This window comes from Liolophura sinensis, chromosome 10, assembly GCF_032854445.1.
Source record: "Liolophura sinensis isolate JHLJ2023 chromosome 10, CUHK_Ljap_v2, whole genome shotgun sequence".
In the NCBI taxonomy this organism is placed as follows: domain Eukaryota; kingdom Metazoa; phylum Mollusca; class Polyplacophora; order Chitonida; family Chitonidae; genus Liolophura; species Liolophura sinensis.
In genome coordinates, this window is record NC_088304.1 from 11357142 (window position 1) to 11378628 (window position 21487).

General features: G+C 41.4%; 1 protein-coding gene across 1 annotated transcript in view; it reads left to right on the plus strand.

Annotated features, from left to right (window-relative positions):
• The window catches only part of LOC135476883 (stalled ribosome sensor GCN1-like), a 59164-nt gene extending 58782 nt beyond the window's left edge, over positions 1–382 (plus strand). The window contains 1 exon segment of the mRNA XM_064757027.1: positions 374–382. Within this exon segment, the coding sequence (XP_064613097.1) occupies positions 374–382 (9 nt within the window).
• The last annotated feature ends 21105 nt before the right edge of the window (positions 383–21487 follow it).

The window sequence follows — 21487 nt, forward strand, 5'->3', positions numbered from 1 at the left end:
TTTGCAAATGACCGGCCGACTGACTAAGTGATAAACGGTGTAAGGTCGCATGGAAACATTAAAAGCCGTGTATGTCAAACATGTGTCCTTCGAACACAGAACATGAAGGGGAAAACGTCATCGATCAGATCCGGGATCCCGGCCTAGGATCTGCTATTCGCAGATCCATTCTAGTTATTATTATTATTATTATTTTTTTTTTCGATTTTGTTAGCAGCAGAACTCCAACACCGATCAACATAGAGGTCTCAGATTTTGTACACATAATCTAGCGGAAATTTTCTAGGGGTATATTTTTTTTTTTTGGCTATATCACGTGATTCGGCCGCCATATTGGATTTTGTGTAAAACTTTTAAAAATCTTCTTCTCCAGAACCACTGAACCGATCGTTTTCAAATTCGACATGCAGCTAGTAGGTCACAAGTTCTTTAAAGTTTGCGAAAATGGTTCACTTCCGGTCAAACTCTGGAAGCTCGCCATTGGTCGAATTTGTGACGTCACAAAAAGTTCTCAAAGTTCAAATGTTCTGAACGTATTCTGATGTATCTTGACCTGCTGATTCCGAATCTGCCTGTACTTTCTACATATCTGTATAACTTTTTGAGATATTAGCAAAAAACTCAAAAAAGTTACGTAAGTTCAATGACATGTAACTCGAGAACTATGGCAGCTAGAAATCTGCAACCTGCACGAAATTGTAGCCCAAGACATGCTCTTTCGATCATTCGTCAACGGATTTGAGCTCCGTTTAATAGTTTTTTCGCTACAAGCGTTTAAATCACAACACCGTTTTTTGTTTAGAAAAAGGTGGGAATCCTATGCTTTAACATGCAGTTAGATGGGGACTGGACTGGGTTTGTAGTATTTGACCTAATGCTTTCGGCTACACTGTCCGTGATCTCCCGAAACGGTTGTGCGATGACATTGATTCCAGTTCCCATCTATCTCCAGTACTCTATTAGATGGCGTAGAGAACTAACTACAACAGCAAACGAAGTGGACCTGTAAAAGTTAGCTTTGTTTTGCGCAGACCTCGTCCTCTTTACTATACGTTTAAACAGTCCAGGGAGATTGACAGAGATGGACATGTGCCGTGGTCTAAGTGCTGACTTTCTAACGATGGCCGAGCTATCAGTGGAGCAGTGAGTCCATGCATGGCAGGTCGTGGATTGAGATGTGAATGTAGAAACTTGCTGTTACACTGGTCGTGTTTTTGCCTTATTTCTTAAAAATAGCGGGCTAAATCTGCCAAGAAACGACTGTTTTTCACTGGGCATAGCGTAGCATCATTAGGGTCTTCCATCTATTCGAGGGAATACAAATGGCCGGCCGACTGCCTCAGTGACAAACGGTGTAAGGTCGCATGGAAACTTTGAAAGCCGTGTATGTGGAACATGTGTCCTTCGAACACAGAACATGAAGGGGAAAACGTCATCGATCCGATCCGGGATCCCGGCCTAGGATCTGCTATTCGCAGATCCATTCTAGTTATTAGGGATCCCGTTCTCCCGAACGGGATCCCTATTGTTTTCGTTCTGTTTTTTCTTATTATTATTATTATTATTATTATTATTATTATTATTTTTTTTTCACCGACTTTGTTCGCATGGAAACTTTTTCACCGTTCAACATAGAGGTCTCAAATTTTGCACACATATTCTGGCGGTGAATATCTCGGGACAAATTCTCCACTTTTTGTTATGTCACGTGGTTCGGCCGCCATGTTGGATTTTGTGTAAAATCTTTAAAAATCTTCTTCTCCAGAACCACTGAACCGATCGTTTTCAAATTTGACATGCAGCTAGTAGGTCACGAGTTCTTTAAAGTTTGCGAAATGGTTCACTTCCGGTCAAAATTCTGGAAGCTCGCTATTGGTCGAATTTGTGACGTCACAAAAAGTTCTCAAAGTTCAATTGTTCTCAACGTATTCTGATGTATCTTCAGCTGCTCATTCTGAATCTGCTTGAATTTTTTTTGTATCTGCAAAACTTTTTGAGATATAAGCAAAAAACTCAAAAAAGTGACGTAACTTTAATGACCTGTAACTCGAGAACTATGGAAGCTAGAAATGTGCAGCCTGCACGAAATTGTAGTCCAAGACATGCTCTTTCGAGCATTCGTCAATGGATTTGAGCTCCGATCAATAGTTTTCACGCTAGAAGCGTTTAAATGTCAACACCGATTTTTGTTTAGAAAAGATTGGAATCCTATTGATTTAACATGGAGTTAGATGGGGACTGGACTGGGTTTATAGTATTTGACCTGATGCTTTCGGCTACACTGTCCGTGATCTCCCGAAACGGTTGTAGGATGACATTGATTCCATTTCACATCTAACTCCAGTATTCTATTAGATGGCGTAGAGATCTAACTACAACAGCAAACGACGTGGACCTGTAAAAGTTAGCTTTGTTTTGCGTTGACCTTATCCTCTTTACTATACGTTAAACAGGCCAGGGTGATTGACAGATATGGACATGTGCCCTGCTCCAAGTGCTGACTTTCTAACGATGGCCGAGCTATCAGTGGAGCAGTGAGTCTGTGCATGGCAGGTCGTGGATTGAGATGTCAATGTACAAACTTGCTGTTACACTGGTCGTGTTTTTGCATTATTTCTTACTAATAGCGGGTTAAGCCTGCCAAGGGACGACTGTTTTTCACTGGGCATAGCGTAGCATCATCAAGGTCGCCGATCTATTCGAGGGAATGCAAATGACCAGCCGACTGCCTTAATGACAAACGGTGTAAGGTTGCATGGAATCTTTGAAAGCCGTGTATGTGGAACATGTGTCCTTCGAACACAGAACGTGAAGATGAAAACGTCATCGATCCGATCCGGGATCCCGGCCTAGGATCTGCTATTCGCAGATCCATTCTAGTTATTAGGGATCCCGTTCTCCCGAACGGGATCCCTATTGTTATCGTTCTGTTTTTTCTTATTATTATTTTTTTTTCACCGACTTTGTTAGCAAGGAAACTTTTTTACTGTTCAACATAGAGGTCTCAAATTTTGCACACAAATTTTGGCGGAGATTTTCCAGGGATAAATTCTCAATTTTTTTTTCATGTCACGTGGTTCGGCCGCCATATTGGATTTTGTGTAAAATCTTTAAAAATCTTCTTCTCCAGAACCACTGAACCGATCGTTTTCAAATTTGACATGCAGCTAGTAGGTTACGAGTTCTTTAAAGTTTGCGAAAATCGTTTACTTCGGGTCAAAATTCTGGAAGCTCGCCATTGGTCGAATTTGTGACGTCACAAAAAGTTCTCAAAGTTCAATTGTTCTGAACGTATTCCGATGTATCTCGAGCTGCTGATTCCGAATCTGGTTGTATTTTTTGCATATCTGTGTAACTTTTTGAGATATCAACAAAAAACTCAAAAAAGTGACGTAATTTCAATGACCTGTAACTAGAGAACTATGGCAGCTAGAAATGTGCAACCTGCACGAAATTGTAGCCCAAGACATGCTCTTTCGAGCATTCGTCCACGGATTTGAGCTCCGATCAATAGTTTTTTCGCTAGAAGCGTTTAAATCAGAACACCGTTTTTTGTTTAGAAAAAGATGGGAATCCCATTGCTTTAACATGGAGTTAGATGGGGACTGGGCTGGGTTTGTAGTATTTAACCTGATGCTTTCGCCTACACTGTCCGTGATCTCCAGAAACGGTTGTACGATGACATTGATTCCATTTCCCATCTATCTCCAGTACTCTATTAGATGGCGTAGAGATCTAACTACAACAGCAAACGACGTGGACCTGTAAAAGTTAGCTTTGTTTTGCGCAGACCTCGTCCTCTTTACTATATGTTAAACAGGCCAGGGTGATTGACAGATATGGACATGTGCCGTGGTTCAAGGCCTGACTTTCTAACAATGGCCGAGTTATCAGTGGAGCAGTGAGTCTGTGCATGGCATGTCGTGCATTGAGATGTGAATGTACAAACTTGCTGTTACACTGGTCTTGTTTTTGCCTTATTTCTTACAAATAGCGGGCTAAGTCTGCCAAGAAAGGACCGTTTTTCACTGGGCATAGCGTAGCATTATTAAGGTCGCCGATCCATTTAAGGGAATGCAAATGATCGGCCGACTGCCTCAGTGACAAACGGTGTAAGGTCGCATGGAAATTTTGAAAGCCGTGTAAGTGGAACATGTGTCCTTCGAACACAGAACATGAAGGGGAAAACGTCATCGATCCGATCCGGGATCCCGGCCTAGGATCTGCTGTTCGCAGATCCATTCTAGTTATTATTATTATTATTTTTTTTTTTCGATTTTGTTAGCAGCAGAACTCCAACACCGTTCAACATAGAAGTTTAAAATTTTGCACACACAATCTAGAGGAAATTTTCTAGAGGTATATATTTTTTTTTTTTTGCTATGTCACGTGGTTCGGCCGCCATATTGGATTTTGAGTAAAATCTTTAAAAATCTTCTTCTCCAGAACCACTGAACCGATCGTTCTCAAATTTGACATGCAACTAGTAGGTCACGAGTTCTTTAAAGTTTGCGAAAATGGTTCACTTCCGATCAAAATTCTGGAAGCTCGCTATTGGTCGAATTTGTGACGTCACAAAAAGTTCTCAAAGTTCAATTGTTCTGAACGCATTCTGATGTATCTTGAGCTGCTGATTCCGAATCTGGTTGTATTTTTTGCATATCTGTGTAACTTTTTGAGATATTAGCCAAAAAATCAATAAAGTTACGTAACTTCAATGACCTGTAATTCGAGAACTAGGACAGCTAGAAACGTGCAACCTGCACGAAATTGTAGCCCAAGACATGCTCTTTCGAGCATTCGTCAACGGATTTCAGCTCCGATCAAAAGTTTTTTCGCTAGAAGCGTTTAAATCACAACACCGTTTTTTGTTTAGAAAAAGGTGCTAATCCTATTGCTTTAACATGGAGTTAGATGGGGACTGGATTGGGTTTGTAGTATTTGACCTGATGCTTTCGGCTACACTGTCCGTGATCTCCCGAAACGGTTGTAGGATGACATTGATTCCAGTTCCCATCTAACTCCAGTACTCTATTAGATGGCGTAGACATCTAACTACAACAGCAAACGACGTGGACCTGTAAAAGTTAGCTTTGTTTTGCGCAGACCTCGTGCTCTTTACTATACGTTAAACAGGCCAGGGTGATTGACAGATATGGACATGTGCCCTGCTCCAAGTGCTAACTTTCTAACGATGGCCGAGCTATTAGTGAAGCAGTGAGTCTGTGCATGGCATGTCGTGGATTGAGATGTGAATGTACAAACTTGCCGTTACACTGGTCGTGTTTTTGCATTATTTCTGACTAATAGCGGGTTAAGCCTGCCAAGGGACGACTGTTTTTCACTGGGCATAGCGTAGCATCATCAAGGTCGCCGATCTATTCGAGGGAATGCAAATGACCGGCCGACTGCCTCAATGACAAACGGTGTAAGGTTGCATGGAATCTTTGAAAGCCGTGCATGTGGAACATGTGTCCTTCGAACACAGAACGTGAAGATGAAAACGTCATCGATCCGATCCGGGATCCCGGCCTAGGATCTGCTATTCGCAGATCCATTCTAGTTCTTATTATTATTATTATTGTTTTTTCACCGACTTTGTTAGCAGCAGAACTTTAACACCGTTCAACATAGAGGTCTCAAATTTTGTTCACATAATCTGGTGGAAATTTTCCAGGGGTATATTTTTCTTTTTTTTCTTATGTCACGTGGTTCGGCCGCCATATTGGATTTTGTGTAAAACTTTTAAAAATCTTCTTCTCGAGAACCACTGAACCGATCGTTTTCAAATTTATCATGCAGCTAGTAAGTTACGAGTTCTTTAAAGTTTGAGAAAATGGTTGACTTCCGGTCAAAACTCTAGAAGCTCGCCATTGGTCGAAATTATGACGTCACAAAAAGTTCTTAAAGTTCAATTGTTCTGAACGTATTCTGATGTATCTTGTGCTGCTGATTCTGAATCTGGTTGTATTTTTTGCATATCTGTGTAACTTTTTGAGATATGAGCAAAAAACTCAAAAAAGTTACGTAACTTCAATGACCTGTAACTCGAGAACTATGACAGCTAGAAACGTGCAACCTGCACGAAATTGTAGCCCAAGACATGCTCTTTCGAGCATTCGTCAATGGATTTGAGCTCTGATCAAAAGTTTTTTCGCTAGAAGCGCTTAAATCCCCAAACCGTTTTTTGTTTAGAAACAGATGGGAATCCCATTGCTTTAACATGGAGTTAGATGAGGACTGGTCTGGGTTTGTAGTATTTGACCTGATGCTTTCGGCTACACTGTCCGTGATCTCCCGAAACGGTTGTAGGACGACATTGATTCCAGTTCCCATCTAACTCCAGTACTCTATTAGATGGCGTAGAGATCTAACTACAACAGCAAACAATGTGGACCTATAAAAGTTAGCTTTGTTTTGCGCAGACCTCGTCCTCTTTACTATACGTTAAACAGGCCAGGGTGATTGACAGATATGGAAATGTGCCCTGGTCCAAGTGCTGACTTTCCAACGATCGCCGAGCTATCAGTGGAGCAGTGAGTCTGTGCAAGGCAGGTCGTGGATTGAGATGTCAATGTACAAACTTGCTGTTACACTGGTCGTGTTTTTGCATTTTTTCTTACTAGTAGCGGGCTAAGCCTGCCAAGGAACGACTGTTTTTCACTGGGCATAGCGTAGAATCATCAAGGTCGCCGATCTATTCGAGGGAATGCAAATGACCGGCCGACTGCCTCAGTGACAAACGGTGTAAGGTCGCATGGAAACTTTGAAAGCCGTGTATGTGGAACATTTGTCCTTCAAACACAGAACATGAAGGGGAAAACGTCATCGATCCGATCCGGGATCCCGGCCTAGGATCTGCTATTCGCAGATCCATTCTAGTTAGGGATCCCGTTCTTCCCGAACGGGATCCCTATTGTTATTGTTCTGTTTTTTCTTATTAGGGATCCCGTTCTCCCGAACGGGATCCCTATTGTTATCGTTCTGTTTTTTCTTATTATTATTTTTTTTTCACCGACTTTGTTAGCAAGGAAACTTTTTCACCTTTCAACATACAGATCTCAAATTTTGCACACAAATTTTGGCGGTGATTTTCCAGGGATAAATTCTCCATTTTTTTTTCATGTCACGTGGTTCGGCCGCCATATTGGATTTTGTGTAAAACTTTTAAAAATCTTCTTCTCCAGAACCACTGAACCGATCATTTTCAAATTTGACATGCAGCTAGTAGGTTACGAGTTCTTTAAAGTTTGCGAAAATGGTTCACTTCCGGTCAAAACTCTGGAAGTTCGCCATTGGTCGAATTTGTGACGTCACAAAAAGTTCTCAAAGTTCAAATGTTCTGAACGTATTCTGATGTATCTTGAGCTGTTCATTCCGAATCTGCTTGTATTTTTTGCAAATCTGTGTAACTTTTTGAGATATGAGCAAAAAACTCAAAAAAGTTACGTAAATTTAATGACTTGTAACTGGAGAACTATGGAAGCTAGAAATGTGCAATCTGCACGAAATTGTAGCCCAAGACATGCTCTTTCGAGCATTCGTCAATGGATTTGAGCTTCGATCAATACTTTTTTCGCTACAAGCGTTTAAATCACAACACCGTTTTTTGTTCAGAAAAAGATGGGAATCCCATTGCTTTAACATGGAGTTAGATGGGGACTGGACTGGGTTTGTAGTATTTGACCTGATGCTTTCGGCTACACTGTCCGTGATCTCCCGACACGGTTGTACGATGACATTGATTCCAGTTCCCATCTAACTCCAGTACTCTATTAGATGGCGAAGAGATGTAACTACAACAGCAAACGACGTGGACCTGTAAAAGTTAGCTTTGTTTTGCGCAGACCTCGTCCTCTTTACTATACGTTAAACAGGCCAGGGTGATTGACAGGTATGGACATGTGCCGTGGTCTAAGTGCAGACTTTCTAACGATGGCCGAGCTATCAGTGGAGCAGTGAGTCTGTGCATGGCAGGTCGTGGATTGAGATGTGAATGTACAAACTTGCTGTTACACTGGTCGAGTTTTTGCCTTAGTTCTTACAAATAGCGGACTAAGTCTGCCAAGGAACGACCGTTTTTTACTGGGCATAGCGTAGCATCATTAAGGTCGCCGATATATTCGAGGGAATGCAAATGACCGGCCGACTGCCTCAGTGACAAACGGTGTAAGGTCGCATGGAAACTTTGAAAGCCGTGTATGTGGAACATGTGTCCTTCGAACACAGAACATGAAGGGGAAAACGTCATCGATCCGATCCGGGATCCCGGCCTAGGATCTGCTATTCGCAGATCCATTCTAGTTATTATTATTATTATTATTTTTTTTTTTCGATTTTGTTAGCAGCAGAACTCCAACACCGTTCAACATAGAAGTTTAAAATTTTGCACACAAAATCTAGAGCAAATTTTCTAGGGGTATATTTTTTTTTTTTGCTATGTCACGTGGTTCGGCCGCCATATTGGATTTTGAGTAAAATCTTTAAAAATCTTCTTCTCCAGAATCACTGAACAGATCGTTCTCAAATTTGACATGCAACTAGTAGGTCAGGAGTTCTTCAAAGTTTGCGAAAATGGTTTACTTCCGGTCAAAACTCTGGAAGCTCGCCATTGGTCGAATTTGTGACGTCACAAAAAGTTCTCAAAGTTCATATTTTCTGAACGTATTCTGATGTATCTTGAGCTGCTGATTCCGAATCTGGTTGTATTTTTTCAATATCTGGGTAACTTTTTGAGATATCAGCCAAAAAATCAAAAAAGTTACGTAACTTCAATGACCTGTAACTCGAGAACTATGACAGCTAGAAATGTGCAACCTGCACGAAATTGTAGCCCAAGACATGCTCTTTCGAGCATTCGTCAACGGATTTCAGCTCCGATCAATAGTTTTTTCGCTACAAGCGTTTAAATCACAACACCGTTTTTTGTTTAGAAAAAGGTGGGAATCCTATTGCTTTAACATGGAGTTAGATGGGGACTGGACTGGGTTTATAGTATTTGACCTGATGCTTTCGGCCACACTGTCCGTGATCTCCCGAAACAGTTGTAGGATGACATTGATTCCAGTTCCCATCTAACTCCAGTACTTTATTAGAAGGCGTAGAGATCTAACTACAACAGCAAATGACATGGACCTGTAAAAGTTAACTTTGTTTTGCGCAGACCTCGCCCTCTTTACTATACGTTAAACAGTCCAGGGTGATTAACAGATATGGACATGTGAACTGGTCCATGTGCTGACTTTCCAACGATGGCCGAGCTATCAGTGGAGCAGTGAGTCTGTGCATGGCATGTCGTGGATTGAGATGTAAATGTACAAACAGGCTGTTACACTGGTCGTGTTTTTGCCTTATTTCTTACAATTAGCAGGCTAAATCTGCCAAGGAACGACCGTTTTTCACTGGGCATAGCGTAGCATCATTAAGGTCGCCGATCTATTCGAGGGAATGCAAATGACCGGCCGACTGCATCAGTGACAAACGGTGTAAGGTCGCAAGGTAACTTTGAAAGCCGTGTTTGTGGAACATGTATCCTTCGAACAAAGATCATGAAGGGGAAAACGTCATCGATCCGATCCGGGATCCCGGCCTAGGATCTGCTATTCGCAGATCCATTCTAGTTATTATTATTATTTTTTTTTCACCGACTTTGTTAGCAGCAGAACTCAAACACCGTTCAACATAGAGGTCTCAAATTTTGTACACACAATCTGGCGGTGATTTTCCAGGGGTATATTTTTTGTTTTTTTCTTAAGTCACGTGGTTCGGACGCCATATTGGATTTTGTGTAAAATCTTTAAAAATCTTCTTCTCCAGAACCACCGAACCGATCGTTTTCAAATTTGACATGCAGCTAGTGGGTCACGAGTTCTTTAAAGTTTGCGAAAATGGTTCACTTCCGGTCAAAATTCTGGAAGCTCGCTATTGGTCGAATTTGTGACGTCACAAAAAAATCTCAAAGTTCAAATGTTCTCAACGTATTCTGATGTATCTTGAGCTGCTCATTCTGAATCTGCTTGTATTTTTTTGGTATCTTGAAAACTTTTTGAGATATAAGCAAAAAACTCAAAAAAGTGACGTAAGTTCAATGACCTGTAACTCGAGAACTATGACAGCTAGAAATGTGCAACCTGCACGAAATTGTAGCCCAAGGCATGCTCTTTAGAGCATTCGTCAACAGATTTGAGCTCCGATCAATAATTTTTTCGCTAGAAGCGTTTAAATGACAACACCGTTTTTTGTTTAGAAAAGATTGGAATCCTATTGATTTAACATGGAGTTAGATGGGGACTGGACTGGGTTTGTAGTATTTGACCTGATGCTTTCGGCTACACTGTCCGTGATCTCTCGAAACGGTTGTAGGATGACATTGATTCCAGTTCCCATATAACTCCAGTACTCTATTAGATGGCCTAGAGATCTAACTACAACAGCAAACGACATGGACCTGTAAAAGTTAGCTTTGTTTTGCGCAGACCTCGTGCTCTTTACTATACGTTAAAGAGGCCAGGGTGATTGACAGATATGGACATGTGCCCTGGTCCAAGTGTTGACTTTCCAACGATGGCCGAGCTATGAGTGGAGCAGTGAGTCTGTGCATGGCAGGTCGTGGATTGAGATGTGAATGTACAAACCTGCTGTTACACTGGTCGTGTTTTTGCGTTATTTGTTACAAATAGCGGGCTAAGTCTGCCAAGGAATGACAGTTTTTCACTGGGCATAGCGTAGCATCATTAAGGTCGCCGATCTATTCGAGGGAATTCAAATGACCGGCCGACTGCCTCAGTGACAAACGGTGTAAGATCGCATGGAAACATTGAAAGCCGTGTATGTGCAACATGTGTCCTTCGAACACAGAACATGAAGGGGAAAGCTTCATCGATCCGATCCGGGATCCCGGCCTAGGATCTGCTATTCGCAGATCCATTCTAGTTCTTATTATTATTAGGGATCCCGTTCTCCCGAACGGGATCCCTATTGTTATTGTTCTGTTTTTTCTTATTATTATTATTATTATTATTATTATTTTTTTTTTTCGATTTTGTTAGCAGCAGAACTCCAACACCGATCAACACAGAAGTTCAAAATTTCGTACACATAATCTAGGGGAAATTTTCTAGGGGTATATTTTTTCTTTTTTTGCTATGTCACGTGGTTCGGCCGCCATATTGGATTTTGTGTAAAATCTTTAAAAATCTTCTTCTCCAGAACCACTGAACCGATCGTTTTCAAATTTGACATGCAACTAGTAGGTCACGAGTTCTATAAAGTTTGCGAAAATGGTATACTTCCGGTCAAAACTCTGGAAGCTCGCTATTGGTCGAATTTGTGACGTCACAAAAAGTTCTTAAAGTTCAATTGTTCTGAACGTATTCTGATGTATCTTGAGCTCCTGATTCTGAATCTGGTTGTATTTTTTGCATATCTGTGTAACTTTTTGAGATAAAAACAAAAAACTCAAGAAAGTTACGTAAGTTCAATGACCTGTAACTCGAGAACTATGACAGCTAGAAATGTGCAACCTGCACCAAATTGTAGTCCAAGACATGCTCTTTCGATCATTCGTCAACGGATTTTAGCTCCGATCAATAGTTTTTTCGCTAGAAGCGCTTAAATCACAACACCATTTTTTGTTTAGAAAAAGACGGGAATCCTATTGCTTTAACATGGAGTTAGATGGGGACTGGTCTGGGTTTGTAGTATATCACCTGATGCTTTCGCCTACACTGTCCGCGATCTCCAGAAACGGTTGTAGGATGACATTGATTCCAGTTCCCATCTAACTCCAGTAATCTGTTAGATGGCGTAGATATCTAACTACAACAGCAAACGACGTGGACCTGTAAAAGTTAGATTTGTTTTGCGCAGACCTCGTCCTCTTTACTATACGTTAAACAGGCCAGGGTGATTGACAGATATGGAGATGTGCCCTGGTCCAAGTGCTGACTTTCTAACGGTGGCCGAGCTATCAGTGGAGCAGTGAGTCTGTGCATGGCATGTTGTGGATTGAGATGTGAATGTACAAACTTGCTGTTACACTGGTCGTGTTTTTGCCTTATTTCTTACAAATAGCGGTCTGAGCCTGCCAAGGAATCACAGTTTTTCACTGGGCATAGCGTAGCATCATCAAGGTCGCCGATCTATTCGAGGGAATGCAAATGACCGGCCGACTGCCTCAGTAACAAACGGTGTAAGGTCGCAAGGTAACTATGAAAGCCGTGTTTGTGGAACATGTGTCCTTCGAACGCAGATCATGAAGGGGAAAACGTCATCGATCAGATCCGGGATCCCGGCCTAGGATCTGCTATTCGCAGATCCATTCTAGTTATTATTATTATTATTATTATTATTTTTTTTTTTCGATTTTGTTAGCAGCAGAACTCCAACACCGTTCAACATAGAAGTTTAAAATTTTGCACACACAATCTAGAGGAAATTTTCTAGGGGTATATTTTTTTTTTTTTTGCTATGTCACGTGGTTCGGCCGCCATATTGGATTTTGAGTAAAATCTTTAAAAATCTTCTTCTCCAGAACCACTGAACCGATCGTTCTCAAATTTGACATGCAACTAGTAGGTCAGGAGTTCTTCAAAGTTTGCGAAAATGGTTCACTTCCGGTCAAAACTCTGGAAGCTCGCCATTGGTCGAATTTGTGACGTCACAAAAAGTTCTCATAGTTCATATGTTCTGAACGTATTCTGGTGTATCTTGAGCTGCTGATTCCGAATCTGGTTGTATTTTTTGCATATCTGTGTAACTATTTGAGATATTAGCCAAAAAATCAATAAAGTTACGTAACTTCAATGACCTGTAACTCGAGAACTAAGACAGCTAGAAACGTGCAACCTGCACGAAATTGTAGCCCAAGACATGCTCTTTCGAGCATTCGTCAACGGATTTCAGCTCCGATCAATAGTTTTTTCGGTAAAAGCGTTTAAATGACAACACCGTTTTTTGTTTAGAAAAAGGTGGGAATCCTATTGCTTTAACATGGAGTTAGATGGGGACTGGACTGGGTTTATAGTATTTGACCTGATGCTTTCGGCCACACTGTCCGTGATCTTCCGAAACAGTTGTAGGATGACATTGATTCCAGTTCCCATCTATCTCCAGTACTCTATTAGAAGGCGTAGAGATCTAACTACAACAGCAAATGACATGGACCTGTAAAAGTTAACTTTGTTTTGCGCAGACCTCGCCCACTTTACTATACGTTAAACAGTCCAGGGTGATTAACAGATATGGACATGTGAACTGGTCCAAGTGCTGACTTTCCAACGATGGCCGAGCTATCAGTGGAGCAGTGAGTCTGTGCATGGCATGTCGTGGATTGAGATGTGAATGTACAAACCTGCTGTTACACTGGTCGTGTTTTTGCCTTATTTCTTACAATTAGCGGGCTAAATCTGCCAAGGAACGACCGTTTTTCACTGGGCATAGCGTAGCATCATTAAGGTCGCCGATCTATTCGAGGGAATGCAAATGACCGGCCGACTGCATCAGTGACAAACGGTGTAAGGTCGCAAGGTAACTTTGAAAGCCGTGTTTGTGGAACATGTATCCTTCGAACAAAGATCATAAAGGGGAAAACGTCATCGATCCGATCCGGGATCCCGGCCTAGGATCTGCTATTCGCAGATCCATTCTAGTTATTATTATTATTATTATTTTTTTTTTTTTTCGATTTTGTTAGCAGCAGAACTCCAACACCGTTCAACATAGAAGTTTAAAATTTTGTACACACAATCTAAAAAAAATTTTCTAGGGGTATATTTTTTTTTTTTTTTGCTATGTCACGTGGTTCGGCCGCCATATTGGATTTTGTGTAAAATCTTTAAAAATCTTCTTCTCCAGAACCACTGAACCGATCGATCTCAAATTTGACATGCAACTAGTAGGTGAGGAGTTCTTCAAAGTTTGCGAAAATGGTTCACTTCCGGTCAAAACTCTGGAAGCTCGCCATTGGTCGAATTTGTGACGTCACAAAAAGTTCTCAAAGTTCATATGGTCTGAACGTATTCTGATGTATCTTGAGCTGCTGATTCCGAATCTGGCTGTATTTTTTCAATATCTGTGTAACTTTTTGAGATATCAGCCAAAAAATCAATAAAGTTACGTAACTTCAATGACCTGTAACTCGAGAACTAGGACAGCTAGAAGTGTGCAACCTGCACGAAATTGTAGCCCAAGACATGCTCTTTCGAGCATTCGTCAACGGATTTCAGCTCCGATCAATAGTTTTTTCGCTACAAGCGTTTAAATCACAACACCGTTTTTTGTTTAGAAAAAGGTGGGAATCCTATTGCTTTAACATGGAGTTAGATGGGGACTGGACTGGGTTTATAGTATTTGAGCTGATGCTTTCGGACACACTGTCCGTGATCTCCCGAAACAGTTGTAGGATGACATTGATTCCAGTTCCCATCTATCTCCAGTACTCTATTAGAAGGCGTAGAGATCTAACTACAACAGCAATCGACGTGGACCTGTAAAAGTTAGCTTTGTTTTGCGCAGACCTCGTCCTCTTTACTATACGTTAAACAGGCCAGGGTGACTGACAGATATGGACATGTGCCGTGCTCCAAGTGCTGAGTTTCTAACGATGGGCCGAGCTATCAGTGGAGCAGTGAGTCTGTGCATAGTAGGTCGTGGATTGAGATGTGAATGTACAAACTTGCTGTTACACTGGTCGTGTTTTTGCGTTATTTCTTACAACTAGCCGGCTAAGTCTGCCAAAGGACGACCGTTTTCCGCTGGGCATGGCGTAGCATCGTCAAGGTCGCCGATCTATTCGAGGGAATGCAAATGATCAGCCGACTGCCTCAGTGACAAACGGTGTAAGGTCGCAAGGTAACTTTGAAAGCCGTGTATGTGGAACATGTGTCGTTCGAACACAGAAGATGAAGGTGAAAACGTCATCGATCCGATCCGGGATCCCGGCCTAGGATCTGCTATTCGCAGATCCATTCTAGTTATTATTATTATTATTTTTTTTTTTTTTCGATTTTGTTAGCAGCAGAACTCCAACACCGTTCAACATAGAAGTTCAAAATTTTGCACACACAATCTAGAGGAAATTTTCTAGGGGTATATTTTTTTTTTTTTTGCTATGTCACGTGGTTCGGCCGCCATATTGGATTTTGAGTAAAATCTTTAAAAATCTTCTTCTCCAGAACCACTGAACCGATCGTTCTCAAATTTGACATGCAACTAGTAGGTTAGGAGTTCTTCAAAGTTTGCGAAAATGGTTCACTTCCGGTCAAAATTCTGGAAGCTCGCCATTGGTCGAATTTGTGACGTCACAAAAAGTTCTCATAGTTCATATGTTCTGAACGTATTCTGATGTATCTTAAGCTGCTGATTCCGAATCTGCTTGTGTTTTTGGCATATCTGTGTAACTTTTTGAGATATGAGCAAAAAACTAAAAAAATTACGTAATTTCAATGGCGTTTTAATCGAGAACTATGGCAGCTAAAAAAGTGCAAATTGCATGAAAATGTAGTTCAAGACACGCTCTTTCGATCATTCGTCAACGGATTTGAGCTCCGATTAAATGTTTTTTCGCTAGAAGCGTTTAAAAAAAAACACCGTTTTTGTTTAGAAAAAGATGGGAATCCTATTGCTTTAACATGGAGTTAGATGGGGAATGGACTGGATTTGTAGTATTTGACCTGATGCTTTCGGCTACACTGTCCGTGATCTCCCGAAACCGTTGTAGGATGACATTCAGCTATACAGTACTATATTAGATGGCGTAGAGATCTAACTACAACAGTAAACGGCATGCAACTGTGAAAGTTAGCTTTGTTTTGCGTAGACCTCGTCCTCTTTACTACACGTTAAACAGGCCAGGGTAATTGACAGATATGGACATGTGCCGTGGCCCAAGTGCGGGCTTTCTATTGATGGCCGAGCTATCATGAGAGCCGTGAGTCTGTGCATGGCGTGTCGTGGATTGAGATGTGAATGTACAAACTTGCTGTTACACTGGTCGTGTTTTTGCGTTATTTCTTACAAATAGCGGGCTAAGTCTGCCAAGGAACGACCGTTTTTCACTAGGCATAGCCTAACTTCATTAAGTTCGCCGATCTATTCACGGGAATGCAAATGACCGGCCGACTGCCTCAGTGACAAACGGTGTAAGGTCGCATGGAAACTTTGAAAGCCGTGTATGTGGAACATGTGTCCTTCGAACACAGAAGATGATGGGGAAAACGTCATCGATCCGATCCGGGATCCCGGCCTAGGATCTGCTATTCGCAGATCCATTCTAGTTCTGTTTGTAATTACTGTAGTTTACTCCAGGCACCCCGGATTGTAGGATTATGCCGAATTTTTCTGTTTGTAATTACTGTAGTTTACTCCAGGCACCCCGGATTGTAGGATTATGCCGAATTTTTCTGTTTGTAATTACTGTAGTTTACTCCAGGCACCCCGGATTGTGGAAGCTTGCTGTATGCTGGAGTTTTCTGTTAGAATTGCTGTGGTTTACTCCAGACTGATTTAAGGAAGCCTGTTGTATGCTGTATTTTTTCTGTTGTAATTGCTGTGGTTTACTCCAGACATTCTGGTTTATGGAAGCTTGCTGTATGCTGTTTTTCACAATTACTGTATGGTTTACTCCAGGCAACTCGGATTTGCAGAAGCTTGATGTATAATGGATTTTTCTGTTGGAATTGCCGTGGTTTACTCCAGACATTCTGGTTTATGGAAGCTTGCTGTATGCTGTTTTTCACAATTACTGTGTGGTTTTCTCCAGGCACCTCGGATTTGCAGAAGCTTGCTCTATGCTGGATTTTTCTGTTGGAATGGCTGTAGTTTACTCCAGATATTCTGATTTATGGGGGCTTGCTGTATGTAGTATTCAATATTCCTGAGTGCGGCGTAAAACACCAATCAAATAAATAAATAAATACTCCATGCACTCCGGTTTGTGGGAACTTGCTATATGTATTTTTTTCTGTTCTGTGGAACTTTTGTTGCTACTTTTAGGCTTTACCGGTTTGTGGCAGTTTGCTATATGCTGAACTTTTCTGTTGTTTGGAATTAATGTGCGGGTTTACTCCACGCATTCCGGTTTGTGGCAGTTTGCTATATGCTGCACTTTTCTGTTTTTTGGTTAATGTGCGAGTTTACTCCACGCATACCGGTTTGTGGCAGTTTGCTATATGCTGAACTTTTCTGTTGTTTGGTTAATGTGCGAGTTTACTCCACGCATACCGGTTTGTGGCAGTTTGCTATATGCTGAACTTTTCTGTTGTTTGGTATTAATGTGCAGGTTTACTCCACGCATACCGGTTTGTGGTAGTTTGCTATATGCTAACTTTTCTGTTGTTTGGTTAATGTGCGAGTTTACTCCACGCATTCCTGTTTGTGGCAGTTTGCTATATGCCGAACTTTTCTGTTGTTTGGAATTAATGTGCAGGTTTACTCCACGCATACCGGTTTGTGGTAGTTTGCTATATGCTGAACTTTTCTGTTGTTTGGAATTAATGTGTGAGTTTACTCCACGCATACCGGTTTGTGGCAGTTTGCTATATGCTGAACTTTTCTGTTGTTTAGAATTAATGTGCAGGTTTAATCCACGCATACCGGTTTGTGGCAGTTTGCTATATGCTGAACTTTTCTGTTGTTTGGTTAATGTGCGAGTTTATTCCACGCATACCGGTTTGTGGCAGTTTGCTGTATGCTGAGCTTTTCTGTTGTTTGGAATTAATGTGCGGGTTTACTCCACGCATTCCGGTTTGTGGCAGTTTGCTATATGCCGAACTTTTCTGTTGTTTGGAATTAATGTGCGAGTTTACTCCACGCATTCCTGTTTGTGGCAGTTTGCTATATGCTGAACTTTTCTGTTGTTTGGTATTAATGTGCAGGTTTACTCCACGCATACCGGATTGTGGTAGTTTGCTATATGCTGCACTTTTCTGTTGTTTCTAATTAATGTGCGAGTTTACTCCACGCATACCGGTTTGTGGCAGTTTGCTATATGCTGAACTTTTCTGTTGTTTAGAATTAATGTGCAGGTTTAATCCACGCATACCGGTTTGTGGCAGTTTTCTATATGCTGAACTTTTCTGTTGTTTGGTATTAATGTGCAGGTTTACTCCACGCATACCGGATTGTGGTAGTTTGCTATATGCTGAACTTTTCTGTTGTTTGGAATTAATGTGCGAGTTTTCTCCACGCATACCGGTTTGTGGCAGTTTGCTATATGCTGAACTTTTCTGTTGTTTAGAATTAATGTGCAGGTTTACTCCACGCATACCGGTTTGTGGCAGTTTGCTATATGCTGAACTTTTCTGTTGTTTGGAATTAATATGTGGTTTTACTCCATGCATACCGGTTTGTGGTAGTTTGCTATATGCTGAACTTTTCTGTTGTGTGGAATTACTGTGCTCTTTAGAATTCCTGTGCTGTTTGCTTCAGACATCCAGGATTACCCCTTCTTTACGCCTGACTGCACCGTTGGCGTTGGGCACGAAATTAGCGAGTTCAGTTGGCCCAATCGACTAAATTAAGCGTCATTGGCTCAATCGACTATGAAAGCGTTGTTGGCTCTCAATCGACTTAAGCATCGTTTGCTCAATCGACTAAAGTACTGTCGTTGGCTCAGTCGACTAAAGTCCTGTCGTTAGCTCAATTGACAAGCGTCCCCATTGCTGCACAAAACACTGAGTAAAGCAGTGTTCACATGGTGCTATTTGTTGCATCAGCTCGTCGAGTTCGACTAGTCTAACAGAAATATGACATTTCAATATATTTTGATGGGCCGCGTTAACGCCATGTGATTTGTCGAATTTTACAAAACCTTTGAAATTGGTATATATGCCTACCTTAATGGTTATCCAATTTTCGTTTGACTAGACGACACTGGTATAAGTGAGTGAGTGCGTAGGGTTTAACGTCGTACTTAACAATTTTTCAGTCGTATGACTACGGAGGAGTCTTTAGAATGCATGTAATATGCGTCCTTGTTGCAGGACGGATTTCCACCTCTCTTTTATCTAGTGCTGCTTCACTGAAACGACATACCGAAGGCAAGTAAGCAGCCCCACCCGAGCCATTATGCTGATACAGGTCAATTAGTCGTTGCTCTATCCCCTTCATGTTGAACGCCAAACGAGGAAGCCAACTTCCTCTGTTAAGATCTTAGGTGTGAGTTGACCCAGAACTGACCCCGGGTCTACCGCGTAGTTTGTAACATTTAAAGTGAGTCCCCCACACACCATGCTTAGTATCCACGAGCATACAAATGTTTCAATGTCATAAGGGGACCAATTTCAAATGTATCTTTGTATATCCGGTTAATTGCCTAGGCACCAGGGCTGAGCGTCTATTCTACATGTCTAAGCACAATACTATCATGGGCCCCTGGGCAAACATATGGATTGCCGCCTGCCACATATGCAAAAAACAAACAAAAAAAAAAATTAAAAAACAACAAACATAAAAAAGCAATGTTAAATTTTGAAAGTCAGTGTAAATTTAGAGGCCCCCTAAACCCATGGGGCTGCGGGTCAACTTCTGACTGTGTGTGTGCCGCTGCAAGACGATGGCGGGGACTAAGGTCTACTTCGACCAAAACGTAAACAAGAGATTTGAAACAACTGCTGAAATATTAACAATCCTCACAATATCATTACAAATTCAATTGGTTTTCAAACATTGTCACAACACTATCAATGAAATCAGTGAAATCATGACTGTGGACTGTACTTCCAGGATTGGGAGCGATTACAGCGCCCCCTGTTGTCATAATGGCGCACCGCCACAGATGAGAGCAGTGTTGTAAGACGTGTAGGCCTATGTGGCTAAAAGCATTACTGACACATGCGTCTCATCCATAGCCAGAACTGCAATGGTGGAAACAAATGCACGCCATCGAAAGACAGGAACCTGCGGCATCACAATTTACAATGTTCAGGTTATGTACCATACCCACATTTCGGTAGCCACATAGCCGAATATCGGTAGACACATAGCAGAAGCTGCAGACTTGCATAGCAGTGTAGAACTTGCAACGTTCAAAGTTACAAGCATACGGTCTTGGCGGATATCCCCTTCCATAAACGTCAAGCGAAGAAGCTACAACTTCCTCTTTTAAGGTCTTAGGTGTCACCCGATTTAGGATTGACCCTGGATCTACCCTCTCCGAATCGGACGCTCTACCAACTGAGCGGCTTCGCATAAGCCGATGCGCGAAACTCTTCATTCGATACCCCGCCAATGGAGGTAATGTTTTTGACCGATGTTTGTCACTCTGTCAATAACTTTAATCACAGAGAAAGCCATGCAAGAATTTTGATGAAACTTTATGCCCTTTTGGTTTTGTCATAAACACCAGTATATATATATATATATTGGTGCCGATCATGAAGGATTCAGAAAGGTCCACGGTTTACTCCAGTTATACTCCAGTGAAACTCAGGGTCAAGAATTTGGGCGCCCATACTCGTTACCTGTGTCAAAGTAGCCCCAGATACGATTCTTGTTTTTCTCCGAATCCCTCATTAACCGCCGTGGCCGAGGTAAAGTATAAGTAAACATTTCTTGGGTATGCTTCGTTAAACAGCATCTCTTATCATCTGAGTGGGGAATAGGCCTACAGATCACAGAAAGTGTAAATTAGGGATATTTGATGAGTTTATATGTGTAAATAGTGGGAAATTTTGCTTCGAAAACGATAGCCAAATAATTTGACGATTATCTGCTTGCTGCAAAGTTATTCTGCATTTGTGTGCAACATGCTGCTTAGGATTCTGAAAAACAATTTTTGCGATCGCATACTGTCATGCTAAGAAACAAATTTACAATGGCACGAATATTGCTGATGTTGCAAAACAGTTATGTAATGGGAATCATGACGCGCCACCCGGTATCACCTGATGCTGCGAAGCAATTCTGTGATGGCGCGTAGCAAGCTACGATTTTGCAAAGCAATTCTCCCATAATTTTGCAACGTGGCTATAAGGTACTTGGTAGCGTGGATTTGTACAATCAACATATTGACTCACACGACAGCCATACAGCTTCGCGGATCTGTAGAAGATATTACGATGGTACACTATCAAACGATTCTTGGAGAGCAAAATATAAATACCCAAAGAATTCAAGTTTTCATAACCATACATACGTGTAATTCATCTGCAGTATTTAATATATATTTAAAAGAGAAGTCCGGAAGACCAGCTCATGCTGTCTTCCTTTTTGGCCGTACTTCAGAAGGTCTTCCAGCAGCTTGCTAATGGGCGTGCGTTTCACCCGTGCTCTGCCCGGTTTCGTCCCACCATTATGCTAAACGCCGTCGTGTAAGTGAAATATTAAAAAAAAAATAATAAAAAATAATAATATTCTTTGCGGCCTAAAAGACAAATTAAATATATCAATAAATAAATAAAAGAGAGAACTGGTGACGATAACCACCAAAACGCATGTAAGAAATTATTGCTTGTGTACCAGTCCAAAATATCTTTGATCATAGACCGGC